This window comes from Oncorhynchus mykiss, chromosome 21 (genome assembly GCF_057628025.1).
Source record: "Oncorhynchus mykiss isolate SJ-2025 chromosome 21, ASM5762802v1, whole genome shotgun sequence".
NCBI lineage: Eukaryota > Metazoa > Chordata > Actinopteri > Salmoniformes > Salmonidae > Oncorhynchus > Oncorhynchus mykiss.
Genome location: NC_143042.1, coordinates 2,438,845 through 2,461,922, shown reverse-complemented (window position 1 = coordinate 2,461,922; position 23,078 = coordinate 2,438,845). Strand labels below are relative to the sequence as shown.

Sequence of the window (23,078 nt, the reverse complement as noted above, 5' to 3'; positions counted from 1 at the left end):
GCTGAGACCCATACTGCACCTGGGCAGGCTGCTGAGACCCATACTGCACCTGGGCAGGCTGCTGAGACCCATACTGCACCTGGGCAGGCTGCTGAGACCCATACCGCACCTGGGCAGGCTGCTGAGACCCATACTGCACCTGGGCAGGCTGCTGAGACCCATACTGAACCTGGGCAGGCTGCTGAGACCCATACTGCACCTGGGAAGGCTGCTGAGACCCATACTGAACCTGGGCAGGCTGCTGAGACCCATACTGCACCTGGGCAGGCTGCTGAGACCCATACTGCACCTGGGCAGGCTGCTGAGACCCATACTGAACCTGGGCAGGCTGCTGAGACCCATACTGCACCTGGGCAGGCTGCTGAGACCCATACTGCACCTGGGCAGGCTGCTGAGACCCATACTGAACCTGGGCAGGCTGCTGAGACCCATACTGAACCTGGGCAGGCTGCTGAGACCCCATACTGAACCTGGGCAGGCTGCTGAGACCCACTTGGCTCACTGGAGTGACTTGGAGAATCTTTCACTCCGAAATACATTAGCATGAACTTACATGATTGGTTGTCAAAACGGCAGTTTACTGACATAAATAACATTTTCGGGATTTAAACGTTTTTATTTCTCACTTCTTTGCAAATGTATATGACATTAAATAAGGTAATGTGACAGACAGGGCTGTTGTTGTTATCAAATGCACTGGACTGCTTAAAACAGCAGTGTTAAGGTCTCCTATATCTCGTGTGGCTAAAGACAACAGTCCCTGTCAGGAAGTGAGAGGGGAACCTCATGAAATACCTGTCCACACCATGTGGTACTACTAGATCTCCTCCACAAGAAGACAGAAGTCTGTGCTGTCAGTCAATAGACAAATAATGTCATCTACATGAGCAGTTCATATAAACACATCCTTCAGGCTCCAGTCGAGGGCTCTCCCCTGCGTTTAGACCAGGAGTGGTGAGTTGATATGGAACACTGAGCTTGTAGACAGAGGATCGGCAAAGTAAACAACACTGGGATTAAACGGGATAGGACAGGAGTATTCAGGAATGACAGCGGTCTATTCCAGGTTTCTGGGATACGGTGTAGTTCATTGGTAGTGGTTGTTCTTTGCCAGCTGAAGCCCTTCCTAGCCTGGTCACAGATCTGTTAGTGCTGCCTTGCTCAACTCCTACGGCCAATCGGCATCACCATAGGAGTTGTCAAAAACACATCTGGGACCAGGCTACTGTTCTTCCTCCCATCTCCCCTCACTTTCCCGGCCAGGAGGCCCTGAGGTTGAGCAGGATGAGGACGTCGCAGGGGGCCAGGCGGTAGACCCCCAGCTCGTTGAGGGCTGACGTAGGGCTGGGCTTCTTGCCGTCCGGGGTCCCTGGTTGCTCCTCGTCTTCCTCAGCCTGCCTTAGGACGTCTCGTAGAAGAAGAGCTGAGCCCACATTCAGACACAGGATGACGCAGGCCTCCTTCACACTGAGAGAGGGAGACATGACCAATCATTTTTTACCTAGAAATGATTTGACAAGGAATTCAACCCCTGTGCAGGACATTTAATAACCTAAGGAACTACAAACAAACTGTAGGTCTCTTCTACAGATTATGGTACAGTGGACAATGTTTTCAGGTGATATTGTCAGCAGAATTGCCATTGTATGTAATGGCCCACTCACTGTTTGAAGAAGTTCTCAGGCCTCTTGCAGTAGTGTCCAAACAGAGGGAAGAGGTTCCTTGTCATGTCGAACTGGAGCTGGGCTGCACCCCCCTCGTTGAAGTGGTTATACAGAATCACCTGAGGGAGACAGGTAGCAGGTCCATACGTTAATAGAGATGTGATTACCCCCCCCCAAAAAAAACATTCTCTATTGCTTCATCCTATTTTCTCCCGTCTGTATTTTATCATTAGAATTGGTCTGTAGCCAATGTAGTTTTAATGTATTTGAGAACAGATGTGTCTAGTGATGTGGGACAATCTAATTACCTTCTTTTAAGTCACTCCAGACAGTAGTATCTGAGAAATCACTAAAAGTTCAAATATTTAATGAAGTCAACTATCTGATTAATTCCCTTTGTAGCAGGCCAGCAGTGTGACTCACATTCTGGTAGAGGAAGAGGTCCAGCCTCTCAGCCAGGTCCTGCCAGCCCGTCTGGAAGAGAGGCAGACACAGCATCTGCTGCAGCTGGAGCAGGTGGTCCCTGAGACAGAGCATCAGAGGACAGGCTAAACTGGACAGGGACATGGTGGCCTGGTCACACTGGGACGGCAGAGACAACCACCTGGGAGGGGAAGGATACACGTTAGTGTCATTCTAGTTTTGAACATTTTGTTCACTCCAACATTGTGTTGTTCAATTGGTTATATGGTGGCTGTAGGTGATGATCTGAGCTCAAGAAATCACATTTCATTCCTACTGTCCAGGCGTGTTACAGGAAAAATATATTTTGTCACAAAGTGCTTACAATCAACCTGGGCCTAAACACCAAGCAAAGCAAGGTGACAGTGGGTGCCTAGTGTTTAAAACTCCAAAAATAGGCCTACATCTTGAGAGGAACTAGATTGAACAGAAATAACCCTTCCTCTAAGAGAAGAGTGTCTCCACTGACCTGTCCCTGCAGTAGGGCTGAGCCTTCTTCTGTACGTCCCTCATGACAGCCTCCAGTAACCTGCCCAGCATGTCTCCTCTCAGCCTCTCCAGCAGCCCCAGGAGCCCCTCAAACAGAGACCCCTCCAGAGAGGCCAGACGGCCGGACTCAGTGACCCCCAGCGGCCCCAACAGCTCCTCCTCCCCCAGGGCCACAGCTGACTGCTGCAGCTGCAGGAAGAACTGAGGAAGAACAGAGGAGAGAGAGGAGAACATTGAACAGCCTTGAAGAAGACCTCTGGAGCAGTGCAGTAAAAGGAGGGCCCATACAGCAGAGTGAAGGTGTAAATATGTGGCTTTTACTGTCCCCTTAACTACTTCTGAACGGACAACACATGTACAGTCAGACAGACTGACAGATTGACAGACAGGCAGGCAGACAGGCGGGCAGCATGTGCCAAAGCAGCAGCTACTCTTCCTGGGGTCCAGCAAAATTAAGGCAGTTTATACAATTTGAATACATTACAATACATTCACATATTTCACAACACACTGTGTTCCTTCAGGCCCCTACTCCACCATGTGTATATATAGTGCGTATGTTATCGTGAGTGTGTGTGTGTGTGTGTATGCATGTGTCTGTGCCAATGTTTGTGTTGCTTCACAGTCCCCGCTGTTCCATAAGATGTTTTTATCTGTTTTTTAAAATCTAATTTTACTGCTGCATCAGTTACCTGATGTGGAATAGAGTTCCATGTAGTCATGGCTCTATGTGGTACTGTGGAATAGAGTTCCATGTAGTCATGGCTCTATGTGGTACTGTGGAATAGAGTTCCATGTAGTCATGGCTCTATGTAGTACTGTGGAATAGAGTTCCATGTAGTCATGGCTCTATGTAGTACTGTGGAATAGAGTTCCATGTAGTCATGGCTCTATGTGGTACTGTGGAATAGAGTTCCATGTAGTCATGGCTCTATGTGGTACTGTGGAATAGAGTTCCATGTAGTCATGGCTCTGTGTAGTACTGTGGAATAGAGTTCCATGTAGTCATGGCTGTATGTGGTACTGTGGAATAGAGTTCCATGTAGTCATGGCTCTATGTAGTACTGTGGAATAGAGTTCCATGTAGTCATGGCTCTATGTGGTACTGTGGAATAGAGTTACATGTAGTCATGACTCTATGTAGTACTGTGGAATAGAGTTCCATGTAGTCATGGCTCTATGTGGTACTGTGGAATAGAGTTCCATGTAGTCATGACTCTATGTAGTACTGTGGAATAGAGTTCCATGTAGTCATGGCTCTATGTGGTACTGTGGAATAGAGTTCCATGTAGTCATGGCTCTATGTGGTACTGTGGAATAGAGTTCCATGTAGTCATGGCTCTATGTGGTACTGTGGAATAGAGTTCCATGTAGTCATGGCTCTATGTAGTACTGTGGAATAGAGTTCCATGTAGTCATGGCTGTATGTGGTACTGTGGAATAGAGTTCCATGTAGTCATGACTCTATGTAGTACTGTGGAATAGAGTTCCATGTAGTCATGGCTCTATGTAGTACTGTGGAATAGAGTTCCATGTAGTCATGGCTGTATGTGGGACTGTGGAATAGAGTTCCATGTAGTCATGACTCTATGTAGTACTGTGGAATAGAGTTCCATGTAGTCATGGCTCTATGTAGTACTGTGGAATAGAGTTCCATGTAGTCATGGCTCTATGTGGTACTGTGGAATAGAGTTCCATGTAGTCATGACTCTATGTAGTACTGTGGAATAGAGTTCCATGTAGTCATGGCTCTATGTGGTACTGTGGAATAGAGTTCCATGTAGTCATGACTCTATGTAGTACTGTGGAATAGAGTTCCATGTAGTCATGGCTCTATGTGGTACTGTGGAATAGAGTTCCATGTAGTCATGACTCTATGTAGTACTGTGGAATAGAGTTCCATGTAGTCATGGCTCTATGTGGTACTGTGGAATAGAGTTCCATGTAGTCATGGCTCTATGTGGTACTGTGGAATAGAGTTCCATGTAGTCATGGCTCTATGTGGTACTGTGGAATAGAGTTCCATGTAGTCATGGCTCTATGTAGTACTGTGGAATAGAGTTCCATGTAGTCATGGCTCTATGTGGTACTGTGGAATAGAGTTCCATGTAGTCATGACTCTATGTAGTACTGTGGAATAGAGTTCCATGTAGTCATGGCTCTATGTAGTACTGTGGAATAGAGTTCCATGTAGTCATGGCTGTATGTGGTACTGTGGAATAGAGTTCCATGTAGTCATGACTCTATGTAGTACTGTGGAATAGAGTTCCATGTAGTCATGGCTCTATGTAGTACTGTGGAATAGAGTTCCATGTAGTCATGGCTCTATGTGGTACTGTGGAATAGAGTTCCATGTAGTCATGGCTCTATGTGGTACTGTGGAATAGAGTTCCATGTAGTCATGACTCTATGTAGTACTGTGGAATAGAGTTCCATGTAGTCATGGCTCTATGTAGTACTGTGGAATAGAGTTCCATGTAGTCATGGCTCTATGTGGTACTGTGGAATAGAGTTACATGTAGTCATGACTCTATGTAGTACTGTGGAATAGAGTTCCATGTAGTCATGGCTCTATGTGGTACTGTGGAATAGAGTTCCATGTAGTCATGACTCTATGTAGTACTGTGGAATAGAGTTCCATGTAGTCATGGCTCTATGTGGTACTGTGGAATAGAGTTCCATGTAGTCATGGCTCTATGTGGTACTGTGGAATAGAGTTCCATGTAGTCATGGCTCTATGTGGTACTGTGGAATAGAGTTCCATGTAGTCATGGCTCTTTGTAGTACTGTGGAATAGAGTTCCATGTAGTCATGGCTGTATGTGGTACTGTGGAATAGAGTTCCATGTAGTCATGACTCTATGTAGTACTGTGGAATAGAGTTCCATGTAGTCATGGCTCTATGTAGTACTGTGGAATAGAGTTCCATGTAGTCATGGCTGTATGTGGTACTGTGGAATAGAGTTCCATGTAGTCATGACTCTATGTAGTACTGTGGAATAGAGTTCCATGTAGTCATGGCTCTATGTAGTACTGTGGAATAGAGTTCCATGTAGTCATGGCTCTATGTGGTACTGTGGAATAGAGTTCCATGTAGTCATGACTCTATGTAGTACTGTGGAATAGAGTTCCATGTAGTCATGGCTCTATGTGGTACTGTGGAATAGAGTTCCATGTAGTCATGACTCTATGTAGTACTGTGGAATAGAGTTCCATGTAGTCATGGCTCTATGTGGTACTGTGGAATAGAGTTCCATGTAGTCATGACTCTATGTAGTACTGTGGAATAGAGTTCCATGTAGTCATGGCTCTATGTGGTACTGTGGAATAGAGTTCCATGTAGTCATGGCTCTATGTGGTACTGTGGAATAGAGTTCCATGTAGTCATGGCTCTATGTGGTACTGTGGAATAGAGTTCCATGTAGTCATGGCTCTATGTAGTACTGTGGAATAGAGTTCCATGTAGTCATGGCTCTATGTGGTACTGTGGAATAGAGTTCCATGTAGTCATGACTCTATGTAGTACTGTGGAATAGAGTTCCATGTAGTCATGGCTCTATGTAGTACTGTGGAATAGAGTTCCATGTAGTCATGGCTGTATGTGGTACTGTGGAATAGAGTTCCATGTAGTCATGACTCTATGTAGTACTGTGGAATAGAGTTCCATGTAGTCATGGCTCTATGTAGTACTGTGGAATAGAGTTCCATGTAGTCATGGCTCTATGTGGTACTGTGGAATAGAGTTCCATGTAGTCATGGCTCTATGTGGTACTGTGGAATAGAGTTCCATGTAGTCATGACTCTATGTAGTACTGTGGAATAGAGTTCCATGTAGTCATGGCTCTATGTGGTACTGTGGAATAGAGTTCCATGTAGTCATGACTCTATGTAGTACTGTGGAATAGAGTTCCATGTAGTCATGGCTCTATGTAGTACTGTGGAATAGAGTTCCATGTAGTCATGGCTCTATGTAGTACTGTGGAATAGAGTTCCATGTAGTCATGGCTCTATGTGGTACTGTGGAATAGAGTTCCATGTAGTCATGGCTGTATGTGGTACTGTGGAATAGAGTTCCATGTAGTCATGGCTCTATGTAGTACTGTGGAATAGAGTTCCATGTAGTCATGGCTCTATGTGGTACTGTGGAATAGAGTTCCATGTAGTCATGGCTCTATGTAGTACTGTGGAATAGAGTTCCATGTAGTCATGGCTCTATGTGGTACTGTGGAATAGAGTTCCATGTAGTCATGGCTCTATGTGGTACTGTGGAATAGAGTTCCATGTAGTCATGGCTCTATGTAGTACTGTGGAATAGAGTTCCATGTAGTCATGGCTCTATGTAGTACTGTGGAATAGAGTTCCATGTAGTCATGGCTCTATGTGGTACTGTGGAATAGAGTTCCATGTAGTCATGGCTGTATGTGGTACTGTGGAATAGAGTTCCATGTAGTCATGGCTCTATGTAGTACTGTGGAATAGAGTTCCATGTAGTCATGGCTCTATGTGGTACTGTGGAATAGAGTTCCATGTAGTCATGGCTCTATGTAGTACTGTGGAATAGAGTTCCATGTAGTCATGGCTCTATGTGGTACTGTGGAATAGAGTTCCATGTAGTCATGGCTCTATGTGGTACTGTGGAATAGAGTTCCATGTAGTCATGGCTCTATGTAGTACTGTGGAATAGAGTTCCATGTAGTCATGGCTCTATGTGGTACTGTGGAATAGAGTTCCATGTAGTCATGGCTCTATGTGGTACTGTGGAATAGAGTTCCATGTAGTCATGGCTCTATGTGGTACTGTGGAATAGAGTTCCATGTAGTCATGGCTCTATGTAGTACTGTGGAATAGAGTTCCATGTAGTCATGGCTGTATGTGGTACTGTGGAATAGAGTTCCATGTAGTCATGACTCTATGTAGTACTGTGGAATAGAGTTCCATGTAGTCATGGCTCTATGTAGTACTGTGGAATAGAGTTCCATGTAGTCATGGCTGTATGTGGTACTGTGGAATAGAGTTCCATGTAGTCATGACTCTATGTAGTACTGTGGAATAGAGTTCCATGTAGTCATGGCTCTATGTAGTACTGTGGAATAGAGTTCCATGTAGTCATGGCTCTATGTGGTACTGTGGAATAGAGTTCCATGTAGTCATGGCTCTATGTGGTACTGTGGAATAGAGTTCCATGTAGTCATGACTCTATGTAGTACTGTGGAATAGAGTTCCATGTAGTCATGGCTCTATGTAGTACTGTGGAATAGAGTTCCATGTAGTCATGGCTCTATGTAGTACTGTGGAATAGAGTTCCATGTAGTCATGGCTCTATGTGGTACTGTGGAATAGAGTTCCATGTAGTCATGGCTGTATGTGGTACTGTGGAATAGAGTTCCATGTAGTCATGGCTCTATGTAGTACTGTGGAATAGAGTTCCATGTAGTCATGGCTCTATGTGGTACTGTGGAATAGAGTTCCATGTAGTCATGGCTCTATGTAGTACTGTGGAATAGAGTTCCATGTAGTCATGGCTCTATGTGGTACTGTGGAATAGAGTTCCATGTAGTCATGGCTCTATGTGGTACTGTGGAATAGAGTTCCATGTAGTCATGGCTCTATGTGGTACTGTGGAATAGAGTTCCATGTAGTCATGGCTCTATGTGGTACTGTGGAATAGAGTTCCATGTAGTCATGACTCTATGACTCTATGACTGACACATTACGTCATTTCCGGTCACGACTTGCAGACTTGTTTTTGAGTTGCTGTGTGTTTTGTTGCCAACCTGTTTTGCTACCTGACAAATTTACGGTTTTTACTTTTTAATTACCGTTTATATTTTTGTTTTTTCCTACTCAACTTTTTCACTCCGGCCGCTTTATCTGGACACGATTCGTCAGGACCTCCAACAGCCGAAGCTAAGTAGTAACATTAACATGATGCCTTCTAATTGTAGTCGCTGTACTCGCCTTACGGCGAGGATAGCTGTGCTACAAGCCCAGCTTCAGACGCAATCGCTAGGCAAGGGTAATTTCAGTGTAGGAAAGGCTGAAACAGCGTCTGTGCCACCAGTAAGTATAGATAGTAGTATAAATCCCCTGGCACAGTCCCCGCAGCCGGACAACTTTCTCACGGTTTCTGGAAGGAAATGCTGTAGGAACGCTCAACCGGTGTCGCTCATTCAGCCGACAGAAACTTTCAACCGGTTTTCCCCATTAAGCAGCGGGTCGGAGTCAGAGGCCGAGTCTTCTCTGGTCTCTACTCCTCCCGTTACGGGGTCTGAGACGCCGAAGCTTCCCACCATTAGCTCTGACAAATTGAAAACTCTAGTCATTGGCGACTCCATTACCCGCAGTATTAGACTTGAGAATCATCCAGCGATCATACACTGTTTACCGGGGGGCAGGGCTACCGACGTTAAGGCTAATCTGAAGATGGTGCTGGCTAAAGCTAAAACTGGCGAGTGTAGAGAGTATAGAGATATTGTTATCCACGTCGGCACCAACGATGTTAGGATGAAACAGTCAGAGATCACCAAGCGCAACATAGCTTCTGCGTGTAAATCAGCTAGAAAGATGTGTCGGCATCGAGTAATTGTCTCTGGCCCCCTCCCAGTTAGGGGGAGTGATGAGCTCTACAGCAGAGTCTCACAACTCAATCGCTGGTTGAAAACTGTTTTCTGCCCCTCCCAAAAGATAGAATTTGTAGATAATTGGCCCTCTTTCTGGGACTCACCCACAAACAGGACCAAGCCTGACCTGCTGAGGAGTGACGGACTCCATCCTAGCTGGAGGGGTGCTCTCATTTTATCTACCAACATAGACAGGGCTCTAACTCCTCTAGCTCCACAATGAAATAGGGTGCAGGCCAGGCAGCAGGCTGTTAGCCAGCCTGCCAGCATAGTGGAGTCTGCCACTAGCACAGTCAGTGTAGTCAGCTCAGCTATCACCATTGAGACCGTGTCTGTGCCTCGACCTAGGTTGGGCAAAACTAAACATGGCGGTGTTCGCCTTAGCAATCTCACTAGGATAAAGACCACCTCCATTCCTGTCATTATTGAAAGAGATCATGATACCTCACATCTCAAAATAGGGCTACTTAATGTTAGATCCCTTACTTCAAAGGCAATTATAGTCAATGAACTAATCACTGATCATAATCTTGATGTGATTGGCCTGACTGAAACATGGCTTAAGCCTGATGAATTTACTGTGTTAAATGAGGCCTCACCTCCTGGCTACACTAGTGACCATATCCCCCGTGCATCCCGCAAAGGCGGAGGTGTTGCTAACATTTACGATAGCAAATTTCAATTTACAAAAAAAAAAATGACGTTTTCGTCTTTTGAGCTTCTAGTCATGAAATCTATGCAGCCTACTCAATCACTTTTTATAGCTACTGTTTACAGGCCTCCTGGGCCATATACAGCGTTCCTCACTGAGTTCCCTGAATTCCTATCGGACCTTGTAGTCATAGCGGATAATATTCTAATCTTTGGTGACTTTAATATTCACATGGAAAAGTCCACAGACCCACTCCAAAAGGCTTTCGGAGCCATCATCGACTCAGTGGGTTTTGTCCAACATGTCTCTGGACCCACTCACTGTCACAGTCATACGCTGGACCTAGTTTTGTCCCATGGAATAAATGTTGTGGATCTTAATGTTTTTCCTCATAATCCTGGACTATCGGACCACCATTTTATTACGTTTGCAATTGCAACAAATAATCTGCTCAGACCCCAACCAAGGATCATCAAAAGTCGTGCTATAAATTCACAGACAACACAAAGATTCCTTGATGTCCTTCCAGACTCCTTCTGCCTACCCAAGGACGCCAGAGGACAAAAATCAGTTAACCACCTAACTGAGGAACTCAACTTAACCTTGCGCAATACCCTAGATGCAGTTGCACCCCTAAAAACTAAAAACATTTCTCATAAGAAACTAGCTCCCTGGTACACAGAAAATACCCGAGCTCTGAAGCAAGCTTCCAGAAAATTGGAACGGAAATGGCGCCACACCAAACTGGAAGTCTTCCGACTAGCTTGGAAAGACAGTACTGTGCAGTACCGAAGAGCCCTTACTGCTGCTCGATCATCCTATTTTTCTAACTTAATTGAGGAAAATAAGAACAATCCAAAATTCCTTTTTGATACTGTCGCAAAGCTAACTAAAAAGCAGCATTCCCCAAGAGAGGATGACTTTCACTTTAGCAGTGATAAATTCATGAACTTCTTTGAGGAAAAGATTATGATTATTAGAAAGCAAATTACGGACTCTTCCTTAAATCTGCGTATTCCTTCAAAGCTCAGTTGTCCTGAGTCTGCACAACTCTGCCAGGACCTAGGATCAAGAGAGACGCTCAAGTGTTTTAGTACTATATCTCTTGACACAATGATGAAAATAATCATGGCCTCTAAACCTTCAAGCTGCATACTGGACCCTATTCCAACTAAACTACTGAAAGAGCTGCTTCCTGTGCTTGGCCCTCCTATGTTGAACATAATAAACAGCTCTCTATCCACCGGATGTGTACCAAACTCACTAAAAGTGGCAGTAATAAAGCCTCTCTTGAAAAAGCCAAACCTTGACCCAGAAAATATAAAAAACTATCGGCCTATATCGAATCTTCCATTCCTCTCAAAAATTTTAGAAAAGGCTGTTGCGCAACAACTCACTGCCTTCCTGAAGACAAACAATGTATACGAAATGCTTCAGTCTGGTTTTAGACCCCATCATAGCACTGAGACGGCACTTGTGAAGGTGGTAAATGACATTTTAATGGCATCGGACCGAGGCTCTGCATCTGTCCTCGTGCTCCTAGACCTTAGTGCTGCTTTTGATACCATCGATCACCACATTCTTTTGGAGAGATTGGAAACCCAAATTGGTCTACACGGACAAGTTCTGGCCTGGTTTAGATCTTATCTGTCGGAAAGATATCAGTTTGTCTCTGTGAATGGTCTGTCCTCTGACAAATCAACTGTAAATTTCGGTGTTCCTCAAGGTTCCGTTTTAGGACCACTATTGTTTTCACTATATATTTTACCTCTTGGGGATGTTATTCGAAAACATAATGTTAACTTTCACTGCTATGCGGATGACACACAGCTGTACATTTCAATTAAACATGGTGAAGCCCCAAAATTGCCCTTGCTAGAAGAATGTGTTTCAGACATAAGGAAGTGGATGGCTGCAAACTTTCTACTTTTAAACTCGGACAAAACAGAGATGCTTGTTCTAGGTCCCAAGAAACAAAGAGATCTTCTGTTGAATCTGACAATTAATCTTAATGGTTGTACAGTCGTCTCAAATAAAACTGTGAAGGACCTCGGCGTTACTCTGGACCCTGATCTCTCTTTTGAAGAACATATCAAGACCATTTCAAGGACAGCTTTTTTCCATCTACGTAACATTGCAAAAATCAGGAACTTTCTGTCCAAAAATGATGCAGAAAAATTAATCCATGCTTTTGTCACTTCCAGGTTAGACTACTGCAATGCTCTACTTTCCGGCTACCCGGATAAAGCACTAAATAAACTTCAGTTAGTGCTAAATACGGCTGCTAGAATCCTGACTAGAACCAAAAAATTTGATCATATTACTCCAGTGCTAGCCTCTCTACACTGGCTTCCTGTCAAAGCAAGGGCTGATTTCAAGGTTTTACTGCTAACCTACAAAGCATTACATGGGCTTGCTCCTATCTATCTCTCTGATTTGGTCCTGCCGTACATACCTACACGTACGCTACGGTCACAAGACGCAGGCCTCCTAATTGTCCCTAGAATTTTTAAGCAAACAGCTGGAGGCAGGGCTTTCTCCTATAGAGCTCCATTTTTATGGAACGGTCTGCCTACCCATGTCAGAGACGCAAACTCGGTCTCAACCTTTAAGTCTCTACTGAAGACTCATCTCTTCAGTGGGTCATATGATTGAGTGTAGTCTGGCCCAGGAGTGGGAGGGTGAACGGAAAGGCTCTGGAGCAACGAACCACCCTTGCTGTCTCTGCCTGGCCGGTTCCCCTCTTTCCACTGGGATTCTCTGCCTCTAACCCTATTACAGGGGCTGAGTCACTGGCTTTACTGGGGCTCTCTCATGCCGTCCCTGGAGGGGGTGCGTCACCTGAGTGGGTTGAGTCACTGATGTGGTCATCCTGTCTGGGTTGGCGCCCCCCCCCCCCCCCTTAAGTTGTGCCGTGGCGGAGGTCTTTGTGGGCTATACTCAGCCTTGTCTCAGGATGGTATGTTGGTGGTTGAAGATATCCCTCTAGTGGTGTGGGGGCTGTGCTTTGGCAAAGTGGGTGGGGTTATATCCTTCCTGTTTGGCCCTGTCCGGGGGTGTCCTCGGAGTGGGCCACAGTGTCTCCTGACCCCTCCTGTCTCAGCCTCCAGTATTTATGCTGCAGTAGTTTATGTGTCGGGGGGCTAGGGTCAGTTTGTTATATCTGGAGTACTTCTCCTGTCCTATTCGGTGTCCTGTGTGAATCTAAGTGTGCGTTCTCTAATTCTCTCCTTCTCTCTTTCTCTCTCTCGGAGGACCTGAGCCCTAGGACCATGCCCCAGGACTACCTGACATGATGACTCCTTGCTGTCCCCAGTCCACCTGGCTGTGCTGCTGCTCCAGTTTCAACTGTTCTGCCTTATTATTATTCGACCATGCTGATCATTTATGAACATTTGAACATCTTGGCCATGTTCTGTTATAATCTCCACCCGGCACAGCCAGAAGAGGACTGGCCATCCCACATATGCTCTCTCTAATTCTCTCTTTCTTTCTCTCTCTCGGAGGACCTGAGCCCTAGGACCATGCCCCAGGAATACCTGACATGATGACTCCTTGCTGTCCCCAGTCCACCTGACTGTGCTGCTGCTCCAGTTTCAACTATTCTGCCTTATTATTATTCGACCATGCTGGTCATTTATGAACATTTGAACATCTTGACCATGTTTTGTTATAATCTCCACCCGGCACAGCCAGAAGAGGACTGGCCACCCCACATAGCCTGGTTCCTCTCTAGGTTTCTTCCTAGGTTTTGGCCTTTCTAGGGAGTTTTTCCTAGCCACCGTGATTCTTCACCTGCATTGCTTGCTGTTTGGGGTTTTAGGCTGGGTTTCTGTACAGCACTTTGAGATATCAGCTGATGTACGAAGGGCTATATAAAATAAATTTGATTGATTGATTGATTGATGTAGTACTGTGGAATAGAGTTCCATGTAGTCATGGCTCTATGTGGTACTGTGGAATAGAGTTCCATGTAGTCATGGCTCTATGTAGTACTGTGGAATAGAGTTCCATGTAGTCATGGCTCTATGTGGTACTGTGTGCCTCCCATAGTCTGTTCTGGACTTGGGGACTGTGAAGAGACCTCTTGTAGCATGTCTTGTGGGGTATGTATGGGTGTCCGAGCTGTGTGCCAGTAGTTTAGACAGACAGTTCGGTGCATTCAACATGTGATGAAGTCAATCTCTCCTCCACTTTCAGCCAGGAGAGATTGACATGCATATTATTAATATTAGCTCTCTGTGTACATCCAAGGGCCAGCCGTGCTGCCCTGTTCTGAGGCCCAGCCGTGCTGCCCTGTTCTGAGCCAATTGCAATTTTCCTAAGTCCTTTTTTGTTCCACCTGACCACACGACTGAACGATAGTTAAGGTACGACAAAACTAGGGCCTGTAGGACCTGCCTTGTTGATAGTGTTGTTAAGAAGGTAGAAACTAGGGCCTGTAGGACCTGCCTTGTTGATAGCGTTGTTAAGAAGGTAGAAACTAGGGCCTGTAGGACCTGCCTTGTTGATAGTGTTGTTAAGAAGGTAGAAACTAGGGCCTGTAGGACCTGCCTTGTTGATAGTGTTGTTAAGAAGGCAGAGTATGGCTTTATTATAGACAGACTTCTCCCCATCTTAGCTACTACTGCATCAATATGTTTTGTATAGCAACAGCGTGATGACTCCGAGGGGCCACGTACCACGTTGTCTCCCCAGTCCCCCAGCACGGTGGAGATGTAGTTGGCAGCGTTGAGAATAGCACAGTATCTAGCGCCCAGCGGGTTACGGGACTCTTCCTTCATCACCTGGGTGAGGCGGATACGGAAGTCGTCCACCAGCTCTCTCTGTAGCGCCAGGAAACGCAGCTGAGCACGAGGGCAGGGGAGGGCACGGTAGCGGTCTGGTAGGGGGAGTATTAGAGATTGAGGGGGAGAGAGAGGATAGAGGGAGGTGGAGGGGAGAGAAAGGGAAAGCAGAGAGAGGGAGGGAGAGAAGGGGAGAGAGATAGAGTGCAGTAAGTCAGAGGCTGCCCCAACAGCAGGCTGTCCCTGTACGACAAACAGAGGGATGAACGGTGACAACCAACAAGACAGACAGAGTGAGACGAGAGAGAGAGAGAGAGAGAGAGAGAGACAGAGAGAGACAGAGAGAGTGAGATAGAGAGGAAGAGAGAGAGAGACAGAGAGAGAGGCAGAGAGAGAGAGAGGCAGAGAGAGACAGAGAGAGTGAGATAGAGAGGAAGAGAGAGAGAGACAGAGAGAGAGGCAGACAGAGAGAGAGGCAGAGAGAGAGAGAGGTAGAGAGAGAGAGTGAGATAGAGAGGAAGAGAGAGAGAGAGAGAGAGAGAGAGAGGTAGACAGAGAGAGAGGCAGACAGAGAGAGAGGCAGAGAGAGAGAGAGGCAGAGAGAGAGAGAGGTAGAGAGAGAGAGTGAGATAGAGAGAGAGAGAGAGGTAGAGAGAGAGAGAGGTAGAGAGAGAGAGACAGAGTTACCCAGGCAGAGAGAGAGAGAGGTAGAGAGAGAGAGAGGTAGAGAGAGAGAGACAGAGAGAGGCAGAGAGAGAGAGTGATAAAGTAGTTAATAATCCTACCAGTGATGACCAGCAGTAAGGTCATGAAGGTCTCAGCGCAGTCTGGAGCCTTGAGTTCATCCATGTCACTGATGTCTTTGTACTGGGAGCTCCAAGCCCCCTCAGCAGACAGCATGGCATCCACCTTCTCTATCGCCACTACAGAGAGACACACAGTTGGGATGAGCACACATCACACATTCACTAAATCACATACACTGACATAAACAGAGTCTAACAGAGAAGTAAAATCCCACATAAAATCAATCTCTTTAGTCAGTCCCAAATGGCTTCCTACCCCTTCACTTCACCCAAACCCTTCAATGTTTGCAGATCTGTAAGGTAGAAGCGATATGGTGGAAGCTCTGCTAGTACACTGCTTATACCTATCCAGCCCCTTCAGATCTGTGGAAATTGGAGGGTTAGGGCCAAGGGGAAAGAGTAGGGAACGATGAGAGATGCTCCACTGCTGCCTCTCTCACTCACTCTTCCTCTCCACAGTGAGCCACTTCTGCAGCACGACCTCCTCCAGCAGTACATGCAGCACTCCGGGCAGGGTGCTGGGGTAGGAGTGGGTGGTGCGCAGCTCCCTCTCAAACTGCAGGATCTCATCCACCAGGTGGCAGAAGAGAGCGTCGTCGTAGAGCAGCCGTGGAGCATCCAACGCTAGCTTCTCCTGGGCCAGGGTGAGTAGACCGCGACACAGCTCCACCTGGTGGGGACGTGAGGGATGACACGAGATACTTCAATAGCTATACCCATTATATTTTATTATATTAATATATATATATATGCTTATATCCTCTCATATGACTGTGGAACATCAAGAGCTGCTACGATTGACAGATGACTGCAATGGACTCAGCTTGACTTTCAGCTTTGAATCTTGGGGGGTGAACAAATACTTCAATGGCACATGAACTCAGGATTCTAGATGATCATCTAGCGGCTGATCCTCTAACCTTGGCGTTGACGTTAGCTCCATTTCTGTCCAGAATGGGCTGGATCTTCTCCTCCATGAAGTTGGAGCTGTTACCCATCCACATCAGGACCTGGGTCAGGAACCACTCAGGCTGCATGGAGACAGAGATGGAGGTTATTATTATTGTCATAGTCTGTCTGTCTCTGTGTTTGAGACGTGCTCTGTGTGTGTGTGTGTGTGTGTGTGTGTGTGTGTGTGTGTGTCTGTCTTTGTGTGTGTGTGTGAGACATGCTCTGTGTGTGTGTGTGTGTGTGTGTGAGATGCTCTGTGTGTGTGTGTGTGTGTGTGTCTGTCTGTGTTTGAGACGTGCTCTGTGTGTGTGTGTGTGTGTGTGTGTGAGACATGCTCTGTGTGTGTGTGTGTGTGTGTGTTGCTCTAACCTTGTTGAGTGAATTGGTCTGACGGTTTCCAGTGAAGTGGTATCGAAACCTCTTGCTCAGAGGAAGCAACATGATCTGGACAGGAAGAGACAGGGGTGTCGTCGGGGGCAACCCTACACGGGACACAGAGGTTGGCTTCTCTGATATGAGATCATCACTGAGAAACAGGTTAAAGAAACATCAGTCAATATCTTAGGAAGTGTGTGGGGAACATTATGTCTGTGACTGGGAATGTATGGAGTATGGAGCTACTGTATGAAGAAGTGTGCAGAGTGGATATAATGCACTGTGTCTATAACCCAGTAGTGTCTACAACCTAGTAGTGTCTACAACCCAGTCCTGTCTATAACCTAGTAGTGTCTATAACCTAGTAGTGTCTATAACCTAGTAGTGTCTATAACCCAGTCCTGTCTATAACCTAGTAGTGTCTATAACCTAGTAGTGTCTATAACCTAGTAGTGTCTATAACCCAGTAGTGTCTATAACCCAGTCCTGTCTATAACCCAGTCCTGTCTATAACCTAGGAGTGTCTATAACCTAGTAGTGTCTATAACCTAGTAGTGTCTATAACCCAGTCTTGTCTATAACCTAGTAGTGTCTATAACCTAGTAGTGTCTATAACCTAGTAGTGTCTATAACCTAGTAGTGTCTATAACCCAGTAGTGTCTATAACCTAGTAGTGTCTATAACCTAGTAGTGTCTATAACCTAGTAGTGTCTATAACCCAGTAGTGTCTATAACCTAGTAGTGTCTATAACCTAGTAGTGTCTATAACCCAGTAGTGTCTATAACCTAGTAGTGTCTATAACCCAGTCCTGTCTATAACCTAGTAGTGTCTATAACCCAGTCCTGTCTATAACCTAGTAGTGTCTATAACCTAGTAGTGTCTATAACCTAGTAGTGTCTATAACCTAGTAGTGTCTATAACCCAGTAGTGTCTATAACCTAGTAGTGTCTATGACCTAGTAGTGTCTATAACCTAGTAGTGTCTATAACCCAGTAGTGTCTATAACCTAGTAGTGTCTATAACCTAGTAGTGTCTATAACCCAGTCCTGTCTATAACCTAGTAGTGTCTATAACCTAGTAGTGTCTATAACCTAGTAGTGTCTATAACCCAGTAGTGTCTATAACCTAGTAGTGTCTACAACCCAGTCCTGTCTATAACCTAGTAGTGTCTATAACCCAGTAGTGTCTATAACCTAGTAGTGTCTATAACCTAGTAGTGTCTATAACCCAGTAGTGTCTATAACCTAGTAGTGTCTATAACCTAGTAGTGTCTATAACCCAGTAGTGTCTATAACCTAGTAGTGTCTATAACCCAGTAGTGTCTATAACCTAGTAGTGTCTATAACCTAGTAGTGTCTATAACCCAGTAGTGTCTATAACCTAGTAGTGTCTACAACCCAGTCCTGTCTATAACCTAGTAGTGTCTATAACCTAGTAGTGTCTATAACCCAGTAGTGTCTATAACCTAGTAGTGTCTATAACCTAGTAGTGTCTATAACCCAGTAGTGTCTATAACCTAGTAGTGTCTATAACCCAGTCCTGTCTATAACCTAGTAGTGTCTATAACCCAGTCATGTCTATAACCTAGTAGTGTCTATAACCTAGTAGTGTCTATAACCCAGTCCTGTCTACAACCCAGTCCTGTCTATAACCCAGTCCTGTCTATAACCCAGTCCTGTCTGTAACCTAGTAGTGTCTATAACCCAGTAGTGTCTATAACCTAGTAGTGTCTATAACCTAGTCCTGTCTACAACCCAGTAGTGTCTACAACCCAGTCCTGTCTATAACCCAGTAGTGTCTATAACCCAGTCCTGTCTATAACCCAGTCCTGTCTATAACCCAGTCCTGTCTATAACCTAGTAGTGTCTATAACCTAGTAGTGTCTATAACCTAGTAGTGTCTATAACCCAGTCCTGTCTACAACCCAGTCCTGTCTATAACCCAGTCCTGTCTATAACCCAGTCCTGTCTATAACCTAGTAGTGTCTATAACCCAGTAGTGTCTATAACCTAGTAGTGTCTATAACCCAGTCCTGTCTACAACCCAGTAGTGTGTACAACCCAGTCCTGTCTATAACCCAGTAGTGTCTATAACCCAGTCCTGTCTATAACGCAGTCCTGTCTACAACCCAGTCCTGTCTATAACCCAGTCCTGTCTATAACCTAGTAGTGTCTATAACCCAGTCCTGTCTATAACCCAGTCCTGTCTATAACCCAGTCCTGTCTATAACCTAGTAGTGTCTATAACCTAGTAGTGTCTATAACCCAGTAGTGTCTATAACCCAGTCCTGTCTATAACCTAGTAGTGTCTATAACCCAGTCCTGTCTATAACCCAGTCCGGTCTATAACCTAGTAGTGTCTATAACCTAGTAGTGTGTATAACCCAGTCCTGTCTATAACCCAGTCCTGTCTATAACCCAGTAGTGTCTATAACCCAGTCCTGTCTATAACCCAGTCCTGTCTACAACCCAGTCCTGTCTACAACCCAGTAGTGTCTATAACCCAGTCCTGTCTATAACCCAGTCCTGTCTACAACCCAGTCCTGTCTACAACCTAGTTCTGTCTATAACCCAGTCCTGTCTATAACCCAGTCCTGTCTATAACCCAGTCCTGTCTATAACCTAGTAGTGTCTATAACCCAGTCCTGTCTATAACCTAGTAGTGTCTATAACCCAGTCCTGTCTATAACCTAGTAGTGTCTATAACCCAGTCCTGTCTACAACCCAGTCCTGTCTATAACCCAGTAGTGTCTATAACCTAGTAGTGTCTATAACCCAGTCCTGTCTATAACCTAGTAGTGTCTATAACCTAGTAGTGTCTATAACCCAGTCCTGTCTATAACCTAGTAGTGTCTACAACCCAGTAGTGTCTACAACCCAGTCCTGTCTACAACCCAGTCCTGTCTATAACCCAGTCCTGTCTATAACCCAGTAGTGTCTATAACAGTGTATGTATAACAGACGATAATGCTAGTGTGTATGTCTTCGACTCTGATAACACTATATTAGGGTGAAGGATACGAGGTCTGTAGAGACAGGAGCTGGGCCACCAGAAGCTCCAGCTGGCTGTGGAGCTCCTGAGCGTTGGCAGGGGGGGAGAGAGACTGGGTGGGAGGAGAGATGAACGGCCAGTGGAGCTGGATCAGCAACTCCTCAAAATCACTGCCAGACAGAGGAGGAGGAGGAGTTAAAAATCACATTCAGGTCTGAGGTAGCTTGACTTTGGATCATCATAATAACTGTGAATCACCAAGCCCGGTCCTGGAGAGCTACCGTGTGTGTCTTACTTGTTCTGGCCCAACACAAATACACCTGGTCAACTAATCAAATAGACTGAATTAGATGGGTTAGTGCCAGGCTGGAACAAAGGCCTGCATGGCCAGTTTCTCTCCAGGACCAGGGTTTCTGACCACTGATCTAAACAGAGATCCTAATAACTATCACAGAGTTCTCCATCGCCAGTCCTTCTGCTTCGGCCCGGCCCGCTAACACAACACACTGCCTGCCCTGTCTGACCCACTCAGACACACATACCCAGCCAGTCGGTCCTTAATGATCTTGTGCCAGAAGCATAGTGTCTCTCTGAGGAAGGCCTGGAGATGAGAGCAGCCAGACTGCTTTAGGCCCACATCTAGACTGGCCATGCTGCCCACCGCCACCACTGCCTCCCATATACTGTTGGTGATCAGACACTGCTGGATGCTGTCACTGTGGGAGGAGAGAACGACAGTTAGCGGAACAACTTAACATACAGTAGGATACCATTTTGTGTGTGTGTATTCCAATCAGGATCCTATCTTTGAATAGTGTCAAATATATTGTCCAACTACAAGAAGAAGAAAATTATAATACCGTTGCTCACCTGAGTTCTTCAATGCGTGACAGACACTGCAGGTATTTCATGTGTTTCTCTGTGCTGTCCAGCTGTTCCAGGGTCCGTCCCAGGCTGTCTGCCCAGGGCTGGGCGCCCTGCAGGTGCTGTATCAGGGTGTTGGACAGGACCCTCTCCCGCTGGAGCAAACCTTCCAGAGACACACGGGACTCCTCGGCAGCAGACAGCGCTGCTGACACCCGCAGCGGCACCGAACTGGACACCGTCAGAACCTGAGAAGGTGGGTGGAGGAAGACCTGTCAGCAAGGGAAATGCACGCCCTTAAACTAGCTAGCAAAGGTTAGCTATAGATCATTACTTACATTAACTAGCAAGGGAAAGAATAATACTCGCATTATTAACGATTCTATTATTTTTCATGCAATAATTGATACAGCATTGAAAGCTGATTTGAGTGTGCAACATGAAGTTAACAACGCGCTTGCTAACTACCTGCTCCTCCAGCAACTTGTTTTCCGCTGTCAGTTTCTCCAGGAGCGCGCTAACTTTCTTCAGCGACTTCAGATCCACTCCGATTTCTTTCTCTATCAATTCGACAACGTAGTCGGGGAGTGCTCCCTCCCCCGATTCTGTTTCGGAGTCTTCATAATTTGTCGATATAGGGCTTTGTAGATCAGATTCATCACTTTGGCCGTTTTGCTGCTCTGCAGAGGGCGCCGCCATCTTTCTTCTGTGTCTCTTCCACGTCAACAGCACGCAGATGTAAACACAGCACCGAACACAGCCGTCACCGTCTATACACCACCTCTAGTGGTGGCAGTTAGTACTACGGGACCTGTCACGGGTAAACACTTGGGACATTTCCAACTACTACACAATACACGCTTCCTTCCATCCTCCATTCATTGGTTCATGTAACCAGTGATATCATAAGTGGAGTGGTGATAGCTTCAGACAATTTACAGTTGATGTGTTATTTCAGTGATTACTAAAGGGAATTAGGAAGGATGTTTCCAAAACAAGACCCTCTTCAGTGTTTGAGTGATCAAGACCTCACAGGAAACAACTGGACATACTGTATCTACTCAGTTACGTAGTTGTTGAACTAATCTGTTACCCAGAACGGAACAGTTACTCTCCAGCATCTTATTCTGTCCTATTCTACTGTATCTTAGTCTATGCAGCTCTGACATTGCTTGTCCACATATTTATATATTCTTAATTCCATCCCTTTACTTTAGAATGTGTATATTGTTAGATATTACTAGTTAGATATTACTGAACTGTTGGAGCTAGAAACAACAGCATTTCGCTACACCCGCAATAACATCTACTATACACGTGTATGTGACAAATTAAATGTGATTTGATTATATCTCAAACATGTTATAAAATTCGTATGCTCCCTTATCCTTCATTCGTACACCCTTTTCCTGTGAATGGGGAATATGCTTGAGTCTGTTCTGTTACTATCATATGCTTGAGTCTGTTCCGTTACTATCATATGCTTGAGTCTGTTCCATTGCTATCATATGCTTGAGTCTGTTCCGTTACTATCATATGCTTGAGTCTGTTCCATTGCTATCATATGCTTGAGTCTGTTCCGTTACTATCATATGCTTGAGTCTGTTCCGTTACTATCATATGCTTGAGTCTGTTCCATTGCTATCATATGCTTGAGTCTGTTCCGTTACTATCATATGCTTGAGTCTGTTCCATTGCTATCATATGCTTGAGTCTGTTCCGTTACTATCAAATGCTTGAGTCTGTTCCGTTACTATCATATGCTTGAGTCTGTTCTGTTACTATCATATGTTTGAGTCTGTTCCGTTACTATCAAATGCTTGAGTCTGTTCCGTTACTATCATATGCTTGAGTCTGTTCTGTTACTATCATATGCTTGAGTCTGTTCCGTTACTATCATATGCTTGAATCTGTTCTGTTACTATCATATGCTTGAGTCTGTTCCATTACTATCATATGCTTGAGTCTGTTCCGTTACTATCATATGCTTGAGTCTGTTCTGTTACTATCATATGCTTGAGTCTGTTCCGTTACTATCATATGCTTGAATCTGTTCTGTTACTATCATATGCTTGAGTCTGTTCCGTTACTATCATATGCTTGAGTCTGTTCTGTTACTATCATATGCTTGAGTCTGTTCCGTTACTATCATATGCTTGAATCTGTTCTGTTACTATCATATGCTTGAGTCTGTTCCGTTACTATCATATGCTTGAGTCTGTTCTGTTACTATCATATGCTTGAGTCTGTTCCATTACTATCATATGCTTGAGTCTGTTCCATTACTATCATATGCTTGAGTCTGTTCTGTTACTATCATATGCTTGAGTCTGTTCCGTTACTATCATATGCTTGAATCTGTTCTGTTACTATCATATGCTTGAGTCTGTTCTGTTACTATCATATGCTTGAGTCTG

At 45.2% G+C, this 23,078-nt stretch overlaps 2 protein-coding genes across 2 annotated transcripts in view; one reads left to right on the top strand and one right to left on the bottom strand.

Moving 5' to 3' along the window:
• Positions 1 to 595: 595 nt before the first annotated feature.
• LOC110490622 (RAD50-interacting protein 1) lies at positions 596 to 21,426 on the bottom strand. Its single transcript, XM_036945262.2, has 13 exons — positions 21,130 to 21,426; positions 20,668 to 20,909; positions 20,340 to 20,513; positions 19,827 to 19,967; positions 16,800 to 16,956; positions 16,400 to 16,510; positions 15,924 to 16,149; positions 15,459 to 15,596; positions 14,569 to 14,768; positions 2,596 to 2,816; positions 2,088 to 2,268; positions 1,665 to 1,783; positions 596 to 1,467 (listed from the first exon to the last, which is right to left on the bottom strand). Exons 1-13 carry the CDS (start codon positions 21,358 to 21,360, stop codon positions 1,248 to 1,250), a joined length of 2,361 nt encoding a protein of 786 aa, XP_036801157.2. The 5' UTR covers positions 21,361 to 21,426; the 3' UTR covers positions 596 to 1,247.
• Positions 20,736 to 23,078, top strand: part of LOC149972939 (tetraspanin-8-like) — a 15,654-nt gene continuing 13,311 nt past the window's right edge. The window contains exon 1 of the mRNA XM_090213435.1: positions 20,736 to 20,917. The gene's annotated coding sequence lies outside the window, so the exon portion shown is untranslated. The remainder of the gene's footprint in view (positions 20,918 to 23,078) is intronic.

Coding starts and splice junctions, on each gene's coding strand:
- LOC110490622 (XM_036945262.2), bottom strand. CDS start 21,360: ATGGCGGCGCCCTCTGCAGAGCAGCAAAACGGCCAAAGTGATGAATCT. Junction 16,957..19,826: donor CTCCTGTCTCTACAGACCTC/GTATCCTTCACC, acceptor CCTGTTTCTCAG/TGATGATCTCATATCAGAGA. Junction 15,597..15,923: donor GCTCACTGTGGAGAGGAAGA/GTGAGTGAGAGA, acceptor GTCTCTCTGTAG/TGGCGATAGAGAAGGTGGAT.